The following is a 21,642-nucleotide window of genomic DNA, read 5'->3' as shown; positions in this document are numbered from 1 at the left end:
AGTCTCACCCACACTAACATGGTTGCAGGCATTCACTCAATGTACTCACAAGGATATCTATATATACACTCTCAGACACGCATGTACAGACACATAGACTGGTACACCTAGACAGACACACACATAAAGGTGCAGAGATAGATACATACACATAGGCATACAGAGCTACACACAAGCACAGACACATCCACCCACTGACATGCATAGGTACAGACAGAGTCACATACACAGACAGACACACAGATACACAGGTATGGAGCCACAAACACACACCCGTTGATAAAAGCACACAGACACGCACAACATAGCTGTTGCATCTCTAACAGTTTAGACATAATGTACATGCACCCATACCTGCACACACGTATCAGAAACACACAGTCACATATTCACAAAGTTTACCCACAGTTTTTATATATATTATTATCAACCTGGGGGCTGCCCTGTGAGGAGGGACCCTGGTTGGGTCCAGCCTGTCTCCAGCTGACTGGGCAGCAGTTTGAGGAGGACAGTGTCTGTGAGTGCAGAGCGGGGCCTGATCTTTTCCTCCCGCCCCTCTGTGCCTCTGCATCTCTCCATCTCTGCCGGCCTGTGTGTGTGTGTGTCTCTCTGTTCTACATCTTCTCCCGTTTCTCTCCGGGTCCCTGTGCTTGGTGCGTGAGCGGTGACGGGGAGCGGGGGGGGGGGGGAAGAGGGAGGCGTGTTGCTGGAGCCGGCCTGAAGCTGAGGGAAGGGGGAGGGAGGGAGGGGAGGGAGGTGAGGGGAAGTGGGTGGGCTGCAGGATGTGAAGATGTGTGATCAGGCAGCTCGCTACTGCAGGGTCAGCGTCCAGCAGCAGCCCCGTGACAAGCAGCCGCCTCTGCAGCGCAGCATTCGGGGGCTGGACGGGGTCCTGCGCTGGGTCTTCACCAAGATGAGCGACAAGAAGTTCGGGGATAGGGAATCCCAGAAAACTGAACAGGCAGCTTCCAGCGAGCAGCTCCCACTGGACACCAAGAAAGGCATCTCGGTTATCCTGGACGTAAGTAGTTCTCTTCACCAACCCCTCTCTCTCCCCAGCCTGGAGTTTATACCAACCCTGGCCTCGACTGTATTCAAAGAACTTTGCTCTTACTTTCATTAATAGCTCCCAGTCTCAGACCCGCAGGAGGAGGAGGCGATAGAGACAGTGGCCAACTTTCAGGGACCAGGGACTGAGTCGAAATCCTACCCTGTCAAAAAGGGACCGAAAATGAATAAATTCGATCGGAACGTGAGGAGAAAGGAAGTGCCCGAGGATATTTTAAAAAAAGGGCACACGGGGAGAGAGAGAGAGAGGATGTGAGTGAAAGTGACAGGGAGAGAGAGAAATAGAGGGACATGCAGAAAGGAACGGAGAAAGTGAGAGAGACAGAGATTGAAAGAATGCGAGAGAAAGCGACAGGGAGCGATAAACTGTGAGGGACAAGCAGAAAGGGAAAGCAAAAAAAGAGTAAATGAGAGAGAGAGACAGTGAGGGGAAGAGGGAGCAAGAGCGAAACTGTGAGGGACACAGAGAAGCAGAGAGCAAAACAGAAAGCGAGACAGAGACAGAAACGCAGAGTGACACAGAGTGTAAAAATGTGAGGGACGTACTGAGAAACTGGAGAAAGGAAAGGGGGACACAGAGAGGCAGTGGCTGAAAGGCAAGAAGGAGACGCAAAGGGAAATAGAGGGAAAAAGACAGAAAAGTGCAGAGAAAGAGGGAGGATTGAAAGGAAGATGAGCCGGAAAGAGAGGCAATCTGTTGGCAGGGGTGAAATTAATATGAAAGTTGGGTGGAAGTATGAATAGAAATACCAAAATCTGAAGAGGGAGCGTGTCTGTATAAATGTTTCCATAGCTTTGGCTATGTCTCCATAGTCTGGTTTGTAATGTAATATTAAATACTGCAAACAAATCCCGGGGGCATCCGGAGGGAATGGTTTCTGTTTGAATTTCTGCTGAGTCAGCGAAGAAATTAACCTTTTATAAATCTGTTTTCTCCATCTCTCTAGATATTCAGAAGAGCCGATAAAAATGGTGAGTGCAGATTTATCATGATGCATATTTAATTTATATTAGGCTAATTTTCAGAGGCATTTTTGGTAACGATACTGAGGGTGAAAGGGTTAAATTGCAAGGACAGCGTGTCAACTTAGCTCATGTGCCTTTGGGTTGGACCAACTCCGCATGGATCTGGTTGTGGTGATTAAATGTACAAAAAGATTCGGTTGGGATAATGTGAGAGGCGTCATCCTCTTGGATGTTGACCTTTCTCTCCAGCAGCTTGGAATCCAATTGTATTTCCAATACAACAGAGCCTGGGTTTGACCACATCTACAGTACTGTGTTCACTTCTGAACACTGCAACTCAGGAAGCATATAGAGTATTGGCAAGGATTCACTTGGATGTGATCGGGGTTTCAAGGGTTAAAGGAGGACAAGATTCTCAGGTGAAGCCAGCAAGAGCCAGTCTGGGTCAATAGAGATCAGCTACAGACCAGGCAAGATCTCAGCACTGCAAGAGGAAGCCATTCAACCCATTATCTCCTCACCTACTATCTCAATGAGCATCTCACCAAGTGTCATTCTTCCTTTGCAGTTTGTTCCTTTTCTAATAAACCATCTGATTTCCCTTTGTCGAGCTTTGATTGAGTTTGCGTCCACCATCCTTTCAGATATTCCATCTCAGACCTGAAACACTTGCTGTGCAGAAAAGCTTGTCCTCAAATCACTTTAGCTTCTTTCACAAAGTCTTTGAAATCTGTGGCCTCTTGTCCTCAATCCTTTCACAAGTGGAAACAGTTTTACCCTTTTCTATTTAGGCCCACCCCATGATTTTGAACTTAAACCAGATCACCTCCCAGTTTTCTCTTCTCGAAGGAGAACAGTTCCTCATCCCTGGAACCATGCTGATAAATTCCTTTCTGCAATCTCCTCAATGCCTTCACATTGTTCTGAAAGTGCACTGTCCAGAACTGAAGTGATGCTGAGCTAGTTGGAGACTTGATGGACCGAGTGGCCTTTTTCGTTCCCTTAATGATGACTATCGGCTTCTCCTGAAAGAGAGTGAGAGTTTACATAGAATGATGGAAGACCTACCTTAATACTGTGAATAATGTGTATACCTGATTTGAACCTGAGCTTGAATGAAAACAAACTTCATACTCAAAAAAGTTGATTAATTCTGATTTCCGCTCTAAAGAGCCTAACCCAGGGACAGCGGATGCCACACACACACTGATTGTCATTGGGGTACAGATCCCACACCCACACTGATTGTCGTTGGGGTAAAGATCCCACACACACACTGATTGTCGTTGGGGTACAGATCCCACACACACACTGATTGTCATTTGGGTACAGAACCCACACACACACTGATTGTCATTTGGGTACAGATCCCACACACACACTGATTGTCATTGGGGTACAGATCCCACACACACACTGATTGTCATTTGGGTACAGATCCAACACACACACTGATTGCCATTGGGGTACAGATCCCACACACACACTGATTGTCATTTGGGTACAGATCCCACACACACACTGATTGTCATTTGGGTACAGATCCCACAGACACACTGATTGTCGTTGGGGTAAAGATCCCACACACATACTGATTGTCGTTGGGGTACTGATCCCACACACACACTGATTGTCATTGGGGTACAGATCCCACATACACACTGATTGTCGTTGGGGTAAAGATCCCACACACACACTGATTGTCGTTGGGGTAAAGATCCCACACACACACTGATTGTCATTGGGGTACAGATCCCACACACACACTGATTGTCATTGGGGTACAGATCCCACATACACACTGATTGTCATTGGGGTACAGATCCCACATACACACTGATTGTCATTGGGGTACAGATCCCACACACACACTGATTGTCATTGGGGTACTGATCCCACACACACACTGATTGTCGTTGGGGTACAGATCCCACATACACACTGATTGTCGTTGGGGTAAAGATCCCACACACACACTGATTGTCGTTGGGGTAAAGATCCCACACACACACTGATTGTCATTGGGGTACAGATCCCACACACACACTGATTGTCATTGGGGTACAGATCCCACATACACACTGATTGTCATTGGGGTAAAGATCCCACACACACACTGATTGTCATTGGGGTACAGATCCCACACACACACTAATTGTCATTAGAGTATAGATCCCACACACACACTGATTGTCGTTGGGGTAAAGATCCCACACACACACACTGATTGTCATTGGGGTAAAGATCCCACACGCACACTGATTGTCATTGGGGTAAAGATCCCACACACACACACTGATTGTCGTTGGGGTAAAGATCCCACACACACACTAATTGTCATTGGGGTACAGATCCCACATACACACTGATTGTCATTGGGGTACAGATCCCACACACACACTGATTGTCGTTGGGGTAAAGATCCCACACACACACTGATTGTCGTTGGAGTACAGATCCCACATACACACTGATTGTCGTTGGGGTAAAGATCCCACATACACACTGATTGTCGTTGGGGTAAAGATCCCACATACACACTGATTGTCATTGGGGTACAGATCCCACACACACACTAATTGTCATTGGGGTAAAGATCCCACACACACACTGATTGTCATTGGGGTACAGATCCCACACACACACTGATTGTCGTTGGGGTACAGATCCCACACACACACTGATTGTCATTGGGGTAAAGATCCCACACACACACTGATTGTCGTTGGGGTACAGATCCCACATACACACTGATTGTCGTTGGGGTACAGATCCCACATACACACTGATTGTCATTGGGGTACAGATCCGACACACACACTGATTGTCGTTGGGGTACAGATCTCACACACACACTAATTGTCATTGGGGTAAAGATCCCACACACACACTGATTGTCGTTGGGGTACCAATCCCACACACATACTGATTGTCGTTGCGGTACAGATCCCACACACACACTGATTGTCGTTTGGGTACAGATCCCACACACATACTGACTTTCACTGGGTTATGGGAACCACACATACTGAGTCTCACTGGGGTATAGGGTCCCACACACATATACAGAGGAACCTCGATTATCCGAACAAGATGGGTGGGCACTATTTCATTCGGATAATCTTTAATTAGTTAATTGATTCAATGCCTTTCCTCTGGGTCTTGGAGTTTTCTGTGAAGTCCACTCCCCGTTCAGGAGATGAGGCAGCAGCACATCGTGCGTGAGCCCCCGCCCTCTCCGCCAAACCCCGTCCAACACTGCCCCTTCCATCTGACCCCCCATCCACCCTCCCAACCCTGTCCAACCCTGCCCCCTGCCTGACCCCCCGACCGACCCCCCGCACCCCCCTGTCCACCAAACCACCGTCTGAACCCCACCCACGCCCCCACCACCAGTCCTCCTAGCCGCCCTGCCCCCCTACCCTGCGCGTCCCCCCGACCCCCAGGCAGCCATACCGGACACCAACAATAAGAGTGCTGCTGCCTTTGGAGTGTGTAAGTCTCCAAATAGCGCGCGTGCACACACCCACAGACTCACACACACTCTCTCACACTCTCAGACACACACACATACACACACATTCTCTCACACACACACACTCACACACTCACACACACACATTCTCACACACACACACTCTCACACACATTCTCACACACACTCTCTCACACACACGTTCATACACTCACACACACACACTCACACTCTCACACACACCCTCTCACACAGGCACACACTCGCACGCTCACACACACACATTCTCACACACACACTCACACACTCTCACACTCACACACACTCACACACACACACTCACACACACTCTCACACTCACACGTTCACACACACACATTCTCACACACACACACTCACACACTCTCACACACACATTCTCACAGTCTCACCCACACCCACACACACACCCACAGACACACACGCACTCTCTCTCACACACGCACACACCCATAGACACACACGCACTCTCTCACACACGCACACCCACACACACAAACACACACACACACTCTCTCACACACGCACACCCACACACACAAACACAGACACACTCACACACATGCACCCACACACACACACACACACTCACATGCTCTCACACTCACACACACAGACTCTCACACACACTCACACAGACACACACACTCTCTCTCACGCACACACATGCACCCACAGACACACTCACGCACACTCTCTCACACACACACCCACACACACACTCTCTCACACACACGCACACTCTCACATCCACACACACACGCTCACACTCACCCACATACACACTCTCACACACACACTCACACACAGTCATATACACACACACACACACTCTCACACAGACACACACACACTCACACATTCTTCCACGCACTCACACAGTCTCACACACACTCACACTCTCACACGCACACTCACACACACACACACACTGACAAGGTCTCACACACACACTTATGCACACACTCACACACACACTCTCACACACACTCTCACACACACACTTTCTCACACACACTCTCTCACACACACACACTCTCTCTCACGCACACACACACTCACACTCTCACACACTCACACACACACTTTCTCACTCACACACACTCTCTCACACACACGCACTTTCACACACACACACTCACACACACACTCACGCACATTCTCTCTAACATGCACACTCTCACACACACACACATACTCACACACACACACACACTTTCTCACACACACATTCACACACACACTCACACAAACACACACACACACTTTCTCTCACGCACACACACTCTCACACACGCTCACACTCACACACACTCGCAATCTCTCACAGGCACACACACACACACACATACACACACACACAAACTCTCACACACACACATACTCACACACACACTCTCTCACACACACACACTCATGCTCTCTCTCACACACACCTTCACACACCCACACACACTTGCACATACACACACACTCTCATACACCCACGCACTCTCTCACACACACACTCTCACATACACACACACTTACACACTCTCACACACACATACTCACACTCTCACATACTCACACACACACTTTCTCTCACACTCACACTCTCTCACACACACTCACACACATACTCACAACACACACTCACATACATGCATTCTCTCACACACACATTCTCACACACACATTCACACACATACACTCACACACACACCCTCTCACACTCACACAGTCTCTCACACACACACACATACTCACAACATACACTCACATACATGCATTCTCTCACATACACTCACATTTTCACACACACATTCACACACACACACCTCTCACGCACACACACACACACGCTCACACTCACACGCACACACTCACACACACACTCACACACACTCACACACTGTCTCACACACACACTCACAAACATACTCACACGCACATACACACTCTCTCACACACACACACTCACACTCTCTCTCTCACACACACACCCTTACACACACACTCACACGCTCTCATACACACACGCACTCTCTCACACACACACACACAGTCTCTCTCACACACACTCTCACACATCCACACAGACACACACACACTGACACATCCACACACACACATGCTCTCACACACCCACACACGCACTCTCACAAACCCACACACACTCTCTGACACACACACACTCACACACACACAGACTCTCTCACACCTACACACACACTCTCACACATCCATACACACATACCCACACATCCACACACACTCACACACACACATTCTCACATGCACACACACTCTCACACACCCACACACACACTCTCTCACACAGACACACACACACACACTCTCACACACAGATACACATGCACACACACTCTCACACACACACAAATACACACACACACTCTCATACACTCACACACACTCACACATCCACACAGATGCACACACACTCACATGCACACACACACTCTCACACACCCACACACACTCTCTCACACACACACACTCACACACGCTCACACTCACACACACACAGTCTCTCACAGGCACACTCACACTCACACACACACACTCACACACACTCTCTCTCACACACACACTCACACACATACACACTCACACACACACTCCCACACTCTCTCACACACACACTCACACACACACACTCTCACACACACTCACACACCCACACACACTCTCTCACACATACACACACACGCAGACACTCTCTCACACTCACAGATACACATGCACACATACAATCTCACACACACGCACAGATAGACACACACTCTCACACACCCACACACATGCACTCACACATCCACACACACACGCACACACACTCTCACACACCCACACGCTCTCTCACACAGACACAGAATATCTCACACAGACACGCTCATGCACACACCCTTTCACACACACAGATACATACACACTCTCATGCACACACACACAGATACACTGTCACACAGATACACTCTCTCACACACACACTCTCACACACCAACACACACACACTCACACATCCACACACACACTCTTGCACACACACTCTCACATGCACACACACTCTTACACGCACACACACTCTCACACACCCACACACACACTCTCTCACACAGACACACACACGCACACACCCTCTCTCTCTCACACACACACACACCCACACACACACTCTCTCACACAGACACACACACACACACACCCTCTCACACACACACATACGCAACCTTTTGACAGCTTCCACTTTTGCCTTGTACAGGACAATGTTGGAGAGATTATCTGGGAAAGGGGGGTTCAGGGTACATCTCTGTGTAGAACTCCAGGGAAAGTGTGGGGAGAGAGAGAGGGCGGGAGGTCAGCTCGGCAGCATTTCAGTAAGCCGAGATCACTTTTAATCACCATTAACAAAAGGCGCAATCAGTGTTGGAAACACATCATTGATGTAATGTTTCTGTCAGGACCTTGAGATCTTCTTCAGGTAATCCCAAATTCAGATAATTGATGTTCAGATAATCAAGGTTCCTCTGTAGTTCTCACTGGGATACGGGTACCACACACACACTGACTTGCACTGGGATGCGGGTACCATACATGCTGATTCTCACTGGGGTGCAAATCGCACACAGAGTCTTTGACTTTCACTGGGGTGCAGGTCCCCTCTCCCACCACACACACACACACACACACGCACACACAGACATACACACTGACTCTCACTGGGATTTGGGTCCAACACACACACAGACACAGACACACTGACTCTCACTGGGATTCAGGTCCCATACACACACTGCCTCTCACTGGGATTCATGTCCCATACACACACTGACTGTCTCTGGAATCAAGGTCTTGACTATTGATGTAGTTAGTAATTTCTTTGCATATTCGGCGGGAGACTTTGAGGGCATCATTAACGTATTTCTCTGTTAAGGGCTACCATGACTGAGATCGAAATTGGGAGCTTGTTGTGAAAGTATTGAGTCAGGCAGTTGGACAGTGCAGCTAATTGGCAGAAACAAGCTCCTCAATGTTGGGGACATATCTGAGCCGGTACATGGATATTGAAACAGCAGGATCTGCCAATAGATTGCAGTGTTTGAAGAGACATTACTGATGATACTTCCCAAGGCATTTGAGGGATGTGCTGAATACTGTTCAGGTCTTGGGCATATACAGCTGCTGCTACCCTGCTTACTGAGAACTGGGTTTGCGGGCTTTGTGATTAAACACTCTTCCTCAAACGGCCAAAGGCTGTGCTGATGTGTGAGGTCATGTGCTTGCACCAAGACTGCCTGTCCACTGTAATCCCAGATCTCGATAAGGATAACATCTGCAGCATTGACCTTGTTGGTTCCGAGCTGTCAGAAGATGTTTATATGTTTGGCTGGGCTTGAGCTGAGCTGGCAATGGAGGACATTCTGTAGGGCGTGGTTGAGTAAATCTGTAATGGGGACTGAGTCTTGGTTGGAGAGATGCTCAAATGATTGCTGACCACCTGTCTGTCCTCAGCTTTCCGTCAGACATGGGTGTGAGGGTACTTGGGTTGTAGATGGTTTTAACTCACACATCCTGAGTGTCGGCAAGTCGCTGGATTTCCTGCATTCTTTGCTCCCCCACCTTCCATTCTTTAAATCACAGGCCATTCAGTTAGACCTCAATCTTCATTTATCTTTAGAGCTATTTTCTCTCCGTTGAGCATTGGTGGTGTTTCCACCTGTAGTTCTTGGATCTCTATCAATAGAGCCATGATAGATCCTGGCAGCGAAACCGAGAGTCTCCTGCTGATCAGGATGGATTTAGGGGCAGGCTTGGCACTGAGGGCCATTCTGTGTCTGCTGTTCATTGAGCATCACCAGGTGTTGACTGAGTAGGTCTTCCTGCACAAGGACCTTGCGTCATTGAGTCATAGAGTTGTAGAGCACGGAAAGAGACCCTTTGGTTCAACATGTCCATGCCAACCAGATATCCTAAATAAATCTCTTCCCATTTGTCAGCATTTAACCCGTATCCCTGTAAATCTTCCCTATTCATATCCTTCATTATTGATCTTCCTGCACAAGCACATCTGCCGCCACTGCCATTTCTCTGCCAGGCTGATGGAACAAGGCCCAAAACAGGCTCGTGGCCATAGCGGAGTTGAGTTTGGGCTGATGCACTACCCACTGGTGGCATCAGTGGTGTCTGCATTGACAAGGCCCAGCTAGTGGCAAGGTGGAGGGAAGACAGTTAGGGAAGAGTGACGACTTTCATCCCAGAGACAGCAATGTGGCGAAGGGACATGTACCTGACGGCCAGGCCCATGGCCCATGACAGAGCACTTAACAAGAAGGACTGTACAGTTGGACACTTTCTTTATTTTGTCATTTTTCTGCCCTTATATTCTATTTTTTGGTTTAATTTTCTGTGTTTTGAGATGGTGCTGGAGAGTGGCAACACTACACACTTTCACTGTATTTTGTAACAAGATACACTTGACAATAAATAAATCAAATCAACCATGTTGAAAGCTAACTTCTGTCATGGCATAAGGGATGTGTCCCACACTCGGGCAGTGCCATGCTGAGCATGCACTACTGTCCAGAGCAAAGATGTTGCCATGAGGACTGCTTGATGATAGAGGATGTTAGTTATGCTCAGATCGAAATATGTCACCTGGAGAAGGAAGAGGGCACCATTTGATGTTTGCTGGCCCAAAACTTTCCATGCCAATCTCACATTTCCAGAAGTTTCAGAAATCACCAGGGGAGAATCCATTCAGATCCAATGGGGACCCAGGACAATGACTGATCGAGGTTGGAATTCCATGACTCTTTGTTCTCATTCATCGCTTCAAGGTGTACAAATATAACCATTACTTGGGGTTAGGATCAAAGGATCATAAGGCATTGACTTGTCACACAAGGGAGCTGGCCACGGTAGTCAATGGGCTCATTTTTTTTAATGTTGAATCTATCCAGTGAGGCAGTGCTTTTCCTCAGATTAACCCCTACCAGAGAGAGTGTCTCCACTTTGTCGTTCTTTGAGCTGACCTTCTCCTACCCACTCTGTTTCACTCAGGGCTGAGGTGCCATTGCCACAGTACCAGACCTTGTGGCTATGACAATGGTGTGATATCCAGGTCTCACGCTGCTTGCCTTGTCTGTGACATTGCAGATCCCTCACTTCATTTTGACAGAGTGCAATATGTCACTGCCCTGTATAGTAGGGGGTTCCATTATAGACTGCCACACAGCCCTGAGGGAGCCAGGATTCTGTCCATTGGCAGGCACAGCCAGGGACACTAGAAGACCAACCTCCATTGCACAGACACACCATGCACATGTTGTAACCCCTAGTCAAGATTAGAGTGGTGCTGGAAAAGCACAGCAGGTCAGGCAGCATCTGAGGAGCAGGAAAATCAACGTTTTGGGCAAAAGCCTTTCATCAGGAATCGTGATGAAGGGCTATTACCTGAAGCGTCAAATTTCCTGCTCCTCAGATACTGCCTGACTTGCAGTACTTTTCCAACACCACTCTAATCTTGACTGTAATCTCCAGCGTCTGCAGTACCCACTTTCACTCTGTTTTAGCTCCTAATCCTCTTGAGCCTAGGGCAGTGTCAGACTCAAATCGAACAGGGTCTCCATATCACTAAGCCTGTGTAAGATCAGCAAAGACTCATTTTGCATCCGACCGCTTCACAAACTGTAAGTGTCCATGTTTGGGGCTCAGCTATTGATGATGTATGTGGATGACTTGGATGAGTGAAGCAAATGCAACATTTACCAATGACACAAACTGGGATACCATTGTGAGATGCAAGGAGGATGCAAGATGATTTAGACGAGTGGAATGAGTGGGCCGGACAGACGTCAGTACAATGTGAAGTTATACACTTTAGTGTGAAAAATAGACAGGAAGAGTATTATTTAAATAGTGATATATTGAGAAGGGTGGATGGACATAGGGATCTGGGTGTCCTTCTACACCAGTAAACAAAAGTGGACAGAGAGGTACAGCAGGGAGAAAGAGAGGACTGCAGATGTGGGAGATCAGAGTCACAAAAGCATAGCCAGTCAGGCATCATCCGAGGAGCAGGAGAACCGACATTTTCATCATAACGTCAGCAAGCAATTAGGAAGGCAGACAGCATGTTGGCCTTCATCACACGCGTGTTTGAGGTCAGCTGTAGAGACCTCTTATTGCATTATTCAAGGCTTTGGTGACACCACACTTGGAATATTGTGTGCACTCTTGCTCCCCTGCTGAAGAGGGGATATACACGCCATTAAAGGGATTGCAGGGCAGGTTCACTCAGGGTTGGCAGGACTGTCCAATGAGGAGCAATTGTTTTAACTGGGCCTGCACTCACTGGAGTTTCGAAGGAAGAGAGGGGATCTCATTGAAATGTTTAGCATTCTAACAGACTCAACCTGCCTTCATCATATGAAAGAGGGTTACACCCAAAACATCGACTTCTCCACCTCCTGATGCTGCCTGGCTTGCTGTGTCCCTCTCCCTCCTGATGCTGCCTGCCTTGCTGTGTCCCTCTCCCTCCTGATGGTGCCTGCCTTGCTGTGTCCCTCTCCCTCCTGATGCTGCCTGCCTTGCTGTGTCCCTCTCCCTCCTGATGCTGCCTGCCTTGCTGTGTCCCTCTCCCTCCTGATGCTGCCTGCCTTGCTGTGTCCCTCTCCCTCCTGATGCTGCCTGCCTTGCTGTGTCCCTCTCCCTCCTGATGCTGCCTGCCTTGCTGTGTCCCTCTCCCTCCTGATGCTGCCTGCCTTGCTGTGTCCCTCTCCCTCCTGATGCTGCCTGCCTTGCTGTGTCCCTCTCCCTCCTGATGGTGCCTGCCTTGCTGTGTCCCTCTCCCTCCTGATGCTGCCTGCCTTGCTGTGTCCCTCTCCCTCCTGATGCTGCCTGCCTTGCTGTGTCCCTCTCCCTCCTGATGCTGCCTGCCTTGCTGTGTCCCTCTCCCTCCTGATGCTGCCTGACTTGCTGTGTCCCTCTCCCTCCTGATGCTGCCTGCCTTGCTGTGTTCTTCTAGCCTCCAACCTGCCCACTTCATCACATTTCGAGGCAGCACATTTCAGACCCTAATTAACCTCCGATTATGAGAGTTTTTTTTCTCATTTCACCCTTGTTCTTGTTCCCCTTACAAACAGGAACAGTTTCTCCCTATCCACTCTATCCAGCCCGCTCTTGATTATGAAAATTTCAATCAGATCTCCTCTCAATCTCTTCTCTCCAGGGAGGACAGTTCCAACTTCTTCAATCTATCCTCATAAGCGAAGTGTCCCATTCCTGGAACCACTGCTTCTGAACTCTTTCCAATGCATTCACGTCTTTTCCCACAACTGGACACAGTCACTGTCTAACAAGTCTAACGTGCAAGTTCTGTATCGCTCCTCATGAGCAGAGACCCCAGGTTGCACCGATGTTGGATCTGAAGGGGTTCTGTTGATCAGCGTCATGGCTCCCTCTTACTGTGCAGCCGGCAGAGGATGGAGATGAATATGGTAACAAAACTACAGCAGCATAACCCACATTCCTCTCCTAGTTGTCAGAGTCGAAGGCCAATGTGAGATTGAAGAAGGCTGTGTAAAAGTTGCTGTTTCTCTCTATAGTTCATGCATGTGTCTTGCTGTGAAGATCATGTCCTCTATCCCCTTGGAGAGGTTGGATAGTTTGGGCCAGTACTCATTAGAGTTTAGAAGGATAAGAAATGGCCTTTTTGAAATATTTAAGATACTTAGAGAACACAACAGAGTAGTTGGGGGGAGGTTTTCTCCCCAGGTGGGACTAAAGGGTAAAATCTCAGATGAAGGGGTTGCCCATTTAAAACAGATGAGGCGGAATTTCTTCTCTCAGAGGGTAATGAGTTCATGGAATTGGTTACTGCAGAGGGCTGTTGAGGCTGGCTCATGCAGTATTCTCAAGGCTTAGATTTTTAACCAGTAAGGGAATGAAGGATTTATGTGGTTTAGACAGGAAACTGGAATTGAAGATTATCGGATCAGCCACGGTGTCATTGAATGAGGGAGCAGACTCAATGGGCTGAATGGCCTGCTCCTATAGTCTTTAATAGACAGAACGCACCTTGTGAAGCCAGTAGGAGTTCTGGGGAGCAGATGATTGAGGTGGATGTTTGCACTGACCTTCTGTGTGAGGACAGCAGTGAGAACCCTCCATAGTTAGTACAATGGGCCTTTATTTTAATTCACTCAAGGCACATGGGTGTCACTGGCTTGGCCAGAATTTATTGCTCGCCCCTCGTTGTCCTTGAGAAGGTGGTAGTGAGCTGCTTTCTTGAACCACTGCAGTCCACATGCTGTAGATACACCCACAATGTCCTTAGGGACAGAATTCCAGGATTTTGATGCAGTGAAAATGAAGGAACAGTGATATATTTCCAGTCAGGATGGTCAGAGGCTTGGAGGGGACTTTGCGGGTGGTGGTGTTCCCATATATCTGTTGACCTTGTCCTTCTAGATGGAAGTGGTCATGGGTTTGAAATGTGCTGTTTAAGGATCTTTGGTGAATTTCTACAGTGCATCTTGGAGATAGTATACACTACTGCCATTGAGTTTCGGTGGTGGAGGGAGTGGATGTTTGTAGATTTGGTACCAATCAAGAGGGCTACTCTGTCTTGGATGGTGTCAAGCTTCCTGAGTGTTATTGGAGCTGCACCTTTCCAGGTAGGTGGGGAGTATTCCATCACACTCCTGACTTGTGCATTGTAGATGGTGGACAGGCTTTGGGGAGACAGGAAGTGAGTTATACTTTGCAATATTCCTAGCCTCTGACCTTGTCGTCACTGTGTTTATGTGCAAGCCCAGTTGAGCTCCAATCAATGATAACCCCCCGGGATCTTGGGCGATTCAGTGATGCTAACATCTTTGAATGTAAAGAGATGGTGGTTAGATTGTTTCTTATTGGTGATGGTCATAGCCTGGCATTTGTGTGGCACAAATGTTACTTGCACTTATCACTCCAAGCCTGGATGTTGCATTTGAACACGGACTGCTTCAATATCTGAGGAGTCACGGATTGTTGCTAAACGTTGTGCAATCATCGGTGACCATCCCTCACTTCTGACCTTTTGGTGAAGGGAACATCTTTGATGAAGCAGCTGAAAATGGTTGAGCCTAGATCACTACCCTGAGGAAGTCCTGCAGATACGTCCTGGAATTGATATGACTGACCTCCAGCAACCACGACCATCTTCCTCCAACCAACTGAGAGTTTCCCCCGATAGCCATTGATTCCAGCGTCGCCAGGCCTCTCACCTCATCTATGGAATTCAGTGCTTTTGTTCATGGTTGAACCAAGGCTGTAATGAGGTCAGGAGCTGAGTGACCCTGAGCATCACTGAGCAGGTTATTGTTATGTAATGCTGCTTGATAGCCCTTTTGATGACATCTTCATCACTTTACTGATGATCAAGAGTAGACTGATGGGGCAGGAACTGATCGGGTTGGATTTGTCCTGCTTTTTGTGTCTAAGACATACCTGGACAATCTTCTAGGAGAAAGTGAGGACTGCAGATGCTGGAGATCAGAGCTGAAAATGTGTTGCTGGAAAAGCGCAGCAGGTCAGGCAGCATCCAAGGAGCAGGAGAATCGACGTTTCGGGCATGAGCCCTTCTTCAGGAAGGCTCATGCCTGAAACGTCGATTCTCCTGCTCCTTGGATGCTGCCTGACCTGCTGCGCTTTTCCAGCAACACATTTTCATACCTGGGCAATCTTCCACATTGGAGGGTAGATGCCAATGTTGTAATTGTACTGGAACAGCTTGGCTAAGGGAGTGGCAAGTTCTGGAGCATAAGTCTTCAGTATTATTCCAGGAATGCTGTCAGTGTCCATAGCCTCCAATATCCAGTGTCTCAAACCATTTCCTGATTTCACGTGGAGTGAATCAAATTGGCTGGTATCTGTTATGCTGGGGGGCTCTGGAGGGGACTGAAATGGGTCATCAACTCGGCACTTTTGATTCATCTCCTTTCTTGACGTTGATCACAATTGCAGTGTCTCCGAGATCTTGGGCATGCCCTCCACTTTGCGAATAAGGGAGAGGAGGTCACATATGTTCTGCCATATTTAATTGAAATAGTTTGGTGAGGTTTCCATCTTTGTCAATGACTGTGTGGGTTCTTAGCTGTTGGGGGCCTTTTGAATCTCATGGCAGGCTGGCATTGTGCTGAGGTGGTATTGGGCAGCCTCAGTTGGGGAGACACCTAGAGTGCTGAAGCCTCTCCATACTTTTGATGGACATCGGTCTGTTCCTCACTCTGAGTAGAACAAGGTGTTGGTCCAGAGACAGTCTGGACTGCACCATACATGTCATTGTTGTTGGTGAGTTGCTTGTGTTTTTTGGCAATCTTTCCACCCGACCATCAGTTCTCAGTCCTGACCTTCAGTTGGAAGAGGTGAGAGATGTCTGTGCTTGGTTTCTTATCCTGCCCTCCCCGTCTCCCATCATTTTCACTGGCTTCTCTTTGTGGACAAAGTGGGCTGAATGGCCTCCTCCTGTATACTTGCGACTCCAAGATTTCTGCACTTCTAAGGCAGGTCCCTACCTCGTGATGATCTCGGAATGGAGTGATGGGCCCCATCAGAGAACAAGGCCGGAGGTGGACCCAGGGGCCCATGCCAGGAACAGACCTGGAACCTGAGAGGAGTATCAGTGCCAACATCTTGAAGAGAGACGAGAACTCTCTCAATCAAGAGGGAATTCAGTGGAGTGTGTAATGGACCATACCAACCCCCTCAGAATATATCCAAGAGATAGCCTAGACCCTAACCTCTCCTTGTTTTAAAGGTTAGTGGAAGGGATTGCATTCCAGATGCATTCTGATTGGTCAAACTTCATAACATTAAGCAAAACATACTTTATTTTTACACTTACAGTTAAATACAGACAAAATAAAACTAAAAGAATTGGCTTAACTGTAGCTCTATCAAAATGCTTCACAAAATAATGTATATTAACTACTGCTAATTAATTATTTCGATATAGTAATATCTCAGAAACAGTCAAGATTAGAGTGATGCTGGAAAAGCACAGCAGGTCAGGCAGCATCCGAGGATCAGGAGAATTAACATTTCGGACAAAAGCCCTTCATCAGGATTCCTGCTCCTCGGATGCTGCCTGACCTATTGTGCTTTTCTAGCACCATTCTAATCTTGACTCTATGCTCCCACAAATGCAGTACCCACTTCTGCCTATCTCAGAAACACACCCTTGGCAAAGGCAAATTCAATAAAATAAATTGTCTCACATGCAGTTTGAGCACCAGGAAGAGCATCCCAGCTTTTAGCTGGAACAGAGAGAGGAATAGGAACTTCCACATCCAGGTTGAAGACCCAAGCAACTGCTGAAAGCTAAAAATAAAAATCCTGGTTCTGTGGGAGCTTGACCCCACCCGTTCAGGATGCTTCTCTTGTCCCAGCTTTTAAAAAAAACCTAAGGCCTCACAAGATGTTTACTTTATTCAGAGTAAATGGACAGCCCTTTGCCTCTGTCTTATAATCTTGCTTAAAAAAAAAATGCCAGGACAAAATGAACCTCTTAAAGTCACAGTGTTGTGACAGATGTAAGAGAAACCGGTCATTCACTGCAGCTCAGGGTTTGAGATGGGCTGGGATGGAAGTGGGATTGGGAATTGGGAGTGGGATTGGGAGTTGGGAGTGGGATTGGGAGTTGCGAGTGAGGTGGGGACAGGAGGATGTGGAATATTGTGAAATGAAATGGTGAAGAGCCAGAGGAATGGAATTTGTTTTTATTCTACTTGTTGATCAAATTTCCAGCGTCACCTCTCTTACTCCCACTCGACAATCTCCCAATAATCCTTCCCCATTTGCCGACCTCTGAGCTGTAGTAAAAGTAAGCAACACCTTTTCTTCAGAGTAAGGGGGCACCTGCCCCCATTCTCATTCCCTTCACCCAGCATTGCTTCCCCCTCCCAATTCTATCTTCCTCTACCCTCTTTCCTCTGTCCTCCCCCTTCTCCTTCCTCAGCCCCTCCCTTCCCATTCTTATTGCCCCTCCATCTCCTCCTCTTTCCCTCTCCTCCATTCTCTCTTCCCATACCCCCCTTCTCCCCACCTGATTTCTCCACCCTCTATCTCAATCCCCCCACCTAACCTACCCTCCTCCCTCACCTTTTCCCTCCCCACTCTATGTTGGACACAAGATGTGGGACTGGGTCCAGCGCACATTGTATTGCCCAGTGCGGGGGTTGGGGAGGGGAACGAAGCTGGAGGTGAGGTGATCGGACACACTGAGAAACCCTGCGACCTGCTCTTGACCCTCGCAACCTCTACTCCACAGTCTGCTCTCTTCAGACTGGAGAGTATACTCATTCCGATCAAAACAAAACCAAAGAACCGTGGACGCTGGAAATTAGAAGAAGAATCACCGGACCCAAGACATTAACTCTGCTTTCTCTCCGCAGGTGCTGCCGGACCTGCTGAGCTTTTCCAGCAATTCCTGTTTGTCTTATGCACTCACCTCACCTTCTCTGCCAAACTTTGCAGCAAGGTTGTCTTTTACCGTTCAATAATTTATAAGCTGCAGTCAAATCATTCATTAAGCTCCCTTCTCCTCGGATCACACAGCTTTGAACGGAATACTTGCTGCCCTTACTTCATCCCCATCCTCACGAGAGATCCGTTTGCTTTCTTTTTAGCTGCATCTTTTCCCGATGCATGGTTCAGGTGTGAGTGAGGTGTCCTGGTTTATTTTAAACGTAGGTCCCTGCCTTTCAAAACAAGACTATTTTGTGCCTCAGAAGCCTGGTTTGCTACATTTGCCCTTAGCGCTGAGGCAAGTGAGTGAAGATAAAGAGCTTCAGAGTTTCTTTGTAACATTAGCAGACATGCTACCCTTCATGTATGATCCAAGGATGTGTGCACAGCAACATCTACAGATTAGGAAATTTCGAAAGGATGCAGGGTTAAACTCACAACCTTTAGGCTTTTTTAACCAATCTGTTCAGAAATGGTACATCTGAAGCAGCTGGGACTTGAACCCAGGTCCCCTGGCCCAGAAGTAGAACAGCTAGACCCCGCACACAAGTTGTAAGGTTCATTTCTGGCAATGCTGTTCAGTAATGCAGTTGGAACATAAGGGTAACTACAAGTGGGCCGACGGACTGAAGAGTGGCAGATGGAGTTTAATTTAGATACAAATCATGTTTTGTATTTTGGTAAGGCAAATCAGAGCAGGTCCTATCCAGTTAATGGTAGGATCCTGGGGAATGTTGCCAAAGAAGGACACCTTGGGGTGCAGGTTCATTGTTCCTTGTAGAAGGAGTCACAGGTCGACAGGACAGTAAAGAAGGTGTTTGGTCTGCTTTATTGGTCAGTGCATTGAGTAGAGGTACTGAGATGTCATGTTGTGGCTATACAGGACATTTATGCCACTTTTGGAATATTGCATTCCATCCTGGTCTCCCTGTCATAAGAAAGATGTTGTGAAACTTGAAAGGGTACTGAAAAGATTTACAAGGATGTTGCCAGGGTTGGAGGATTTGAGCTATAAGGAGAGGCTGAAGAGGCTGGGAGTTTTCTCTGGAGCATTGGAGGCTGAGGTGTGACCTTGAAGAGATTTATAAAATCATGACGGGCATGGATAGGGTAAACAGACAAGGTATTTTCCCCAAGGTAGAGGAATCCAAAAGTAGAGGCCATAGGTTTAAGATAAGAGGGGATAGATTTAAAAGGGACCCAAGGGGCAATATTTTCAAGCAGAGGGTGGTGCGTGTATGGAATGAGCTGCCAGAGGAAGTGGTGGAGGCTGGTACAATTACAGCATTTAAAAGACATCTGGATGGGTACATGAATAGGAAGGGTTTAGAGGGATATGGGCTAAGTGCTTGCAAATGGGACTAGATTTATTGAGGATATCTGGTCGGCATGGACGAGTTGAACCGAAAGGTCTGTTTCTGTGCTGCATAATTCTATGATTCAATACAGCTGACCCATACCTTCTTTTCTCCTCCATCTCGGTGCTCATTAATCCTACTCTGTGCATAAAAATAAAAGCAAAATACTGCAGATGTTGGAAATCTGAAACAAATGCAGAGAATGCTGGAGAAACTCAGCAGGGCTGTTAGCATCTGTGGAGAGAGAAGCAGAGTTAACCTTTTAAGTCCGAAATGACTCTCCCTGGAGATGCCGTCCAGAACTGAGTGTCTTTACTGTCTCTCTCACCATCACCATCTTGTCAATTTGAATGTGATCTTTTATTCCAGAGTTTTATCTCTGCCCCAGGTTTGGTTTCTTACAAAAGCTAGCTCAATAATCATTCTGTCCCCTCCACAATCGATAATCCCAGGTTCAATTCCAGCCTCGGGTGACTGTCTATGTGGAGTTTGCACATTCTCCCTGTGTCCGCATGGGTTTCCTCTGGGTACTCCGGTTTCCTCCCACAGTCCAAAGATGTGCAGGTTAGGTGCATTGGCCATGCTAAATTGCCCCATAGTGTTCAGGGATGTGGAAGTTAGGTGCATTAGTCAGGGGAAATATGGGGTGATGTGGTGGGGGAGTAGGTCTGGGTGGGTTACTCTTTGGTGGGTCGGTGTGGACTTGTTGGACCAACTAGCCTTTCTCCACACTGCAGGGATTCTATGTGTCAAGATATGATAGATTCAGATTGACCATTACTGCTGCTACACTCTAGCCATTGGAGGGTACTGCCAACTCTATCCCTGGCACACGACGTTACGTTGTGCATCGTTCTCTGTACATACTGCAGCAACTCACCATAGAAACTTCAGCAGCACCTTCTAAACCTGCCCTTACTTTCAGCTCAAAGGCCAAAGGCAGCCAATCAATTGGAACATCCCCATCTGACAGGCAGCAGTGGTTCAAGAAGGCAGCTTACCAACACCTTCCCGAAGGCTATGAGGGATAAGCAAATGCTGGCTTTTCCATTGAGTACTCCCCCACGTCCCATGGATCAAAAGAACCTAGTTCAATTATTTTTACAGGGTGCAGTAACCCAGGAAGGCAATCATGATCACTTGCATTTAAATAGCACCTTTTCAGAGTAAAGATTGTCCAAGGAGCTTCGATATCAGAGCAACCTGACACTGAGCCACATC

General features: G+C 47.7%; 1 protein-coding gene across 3 annotated transcripts in view; it reads left to right on the top strand.

Moving 5' to 3' along the window:
• Positions 1 to 21,642, top strand: part of necab2 (N-terminal EF-hand calcium binding protein 2) — a 279,429-nt gene that overhangs the window by 131,177 nt on the left and 126,610 nt on the right. For 2 of the 3 annotated variants that reach the window (XM_072547576.1, XM_072547575.1), the window contains exon 3: positions 2,016 to 2,040. In XM_072547576.1, coding sequence (XP_072403677.1) covers positions 2,016 to 2,040 — 25 coding nt within the window. Of the gene's footprint in view, positions 1 to 780; positions 1,022 to 2,015; positions 2,041 to 21,642 lie in introns of those variants that run through there. The other variant, XM_072547577.1, reaches the window with a different exon arrangement.

Source organism: Chiloscyllium punctatum, chromosome 26 (genome assembly GCF_047496795.1).
Source record: "Chiloscyllium punctatum isolate Juve2018m chromosome 26, sChiPun1.3, whole genome shotgun sequence".
Lineage (NCBI taxonomy): Eukaryota > Metazoa > Chordata > Chondrichthyes > Orectolobiformes > Hemiscylliidae > Chiloscyllium > Chiloscyllium punctatum.
The sequence above is the reverse complement of the archived record's forward strand: the minus strand, read 5'-3'. Positions and strand labels throughout refer to the sequence as shown.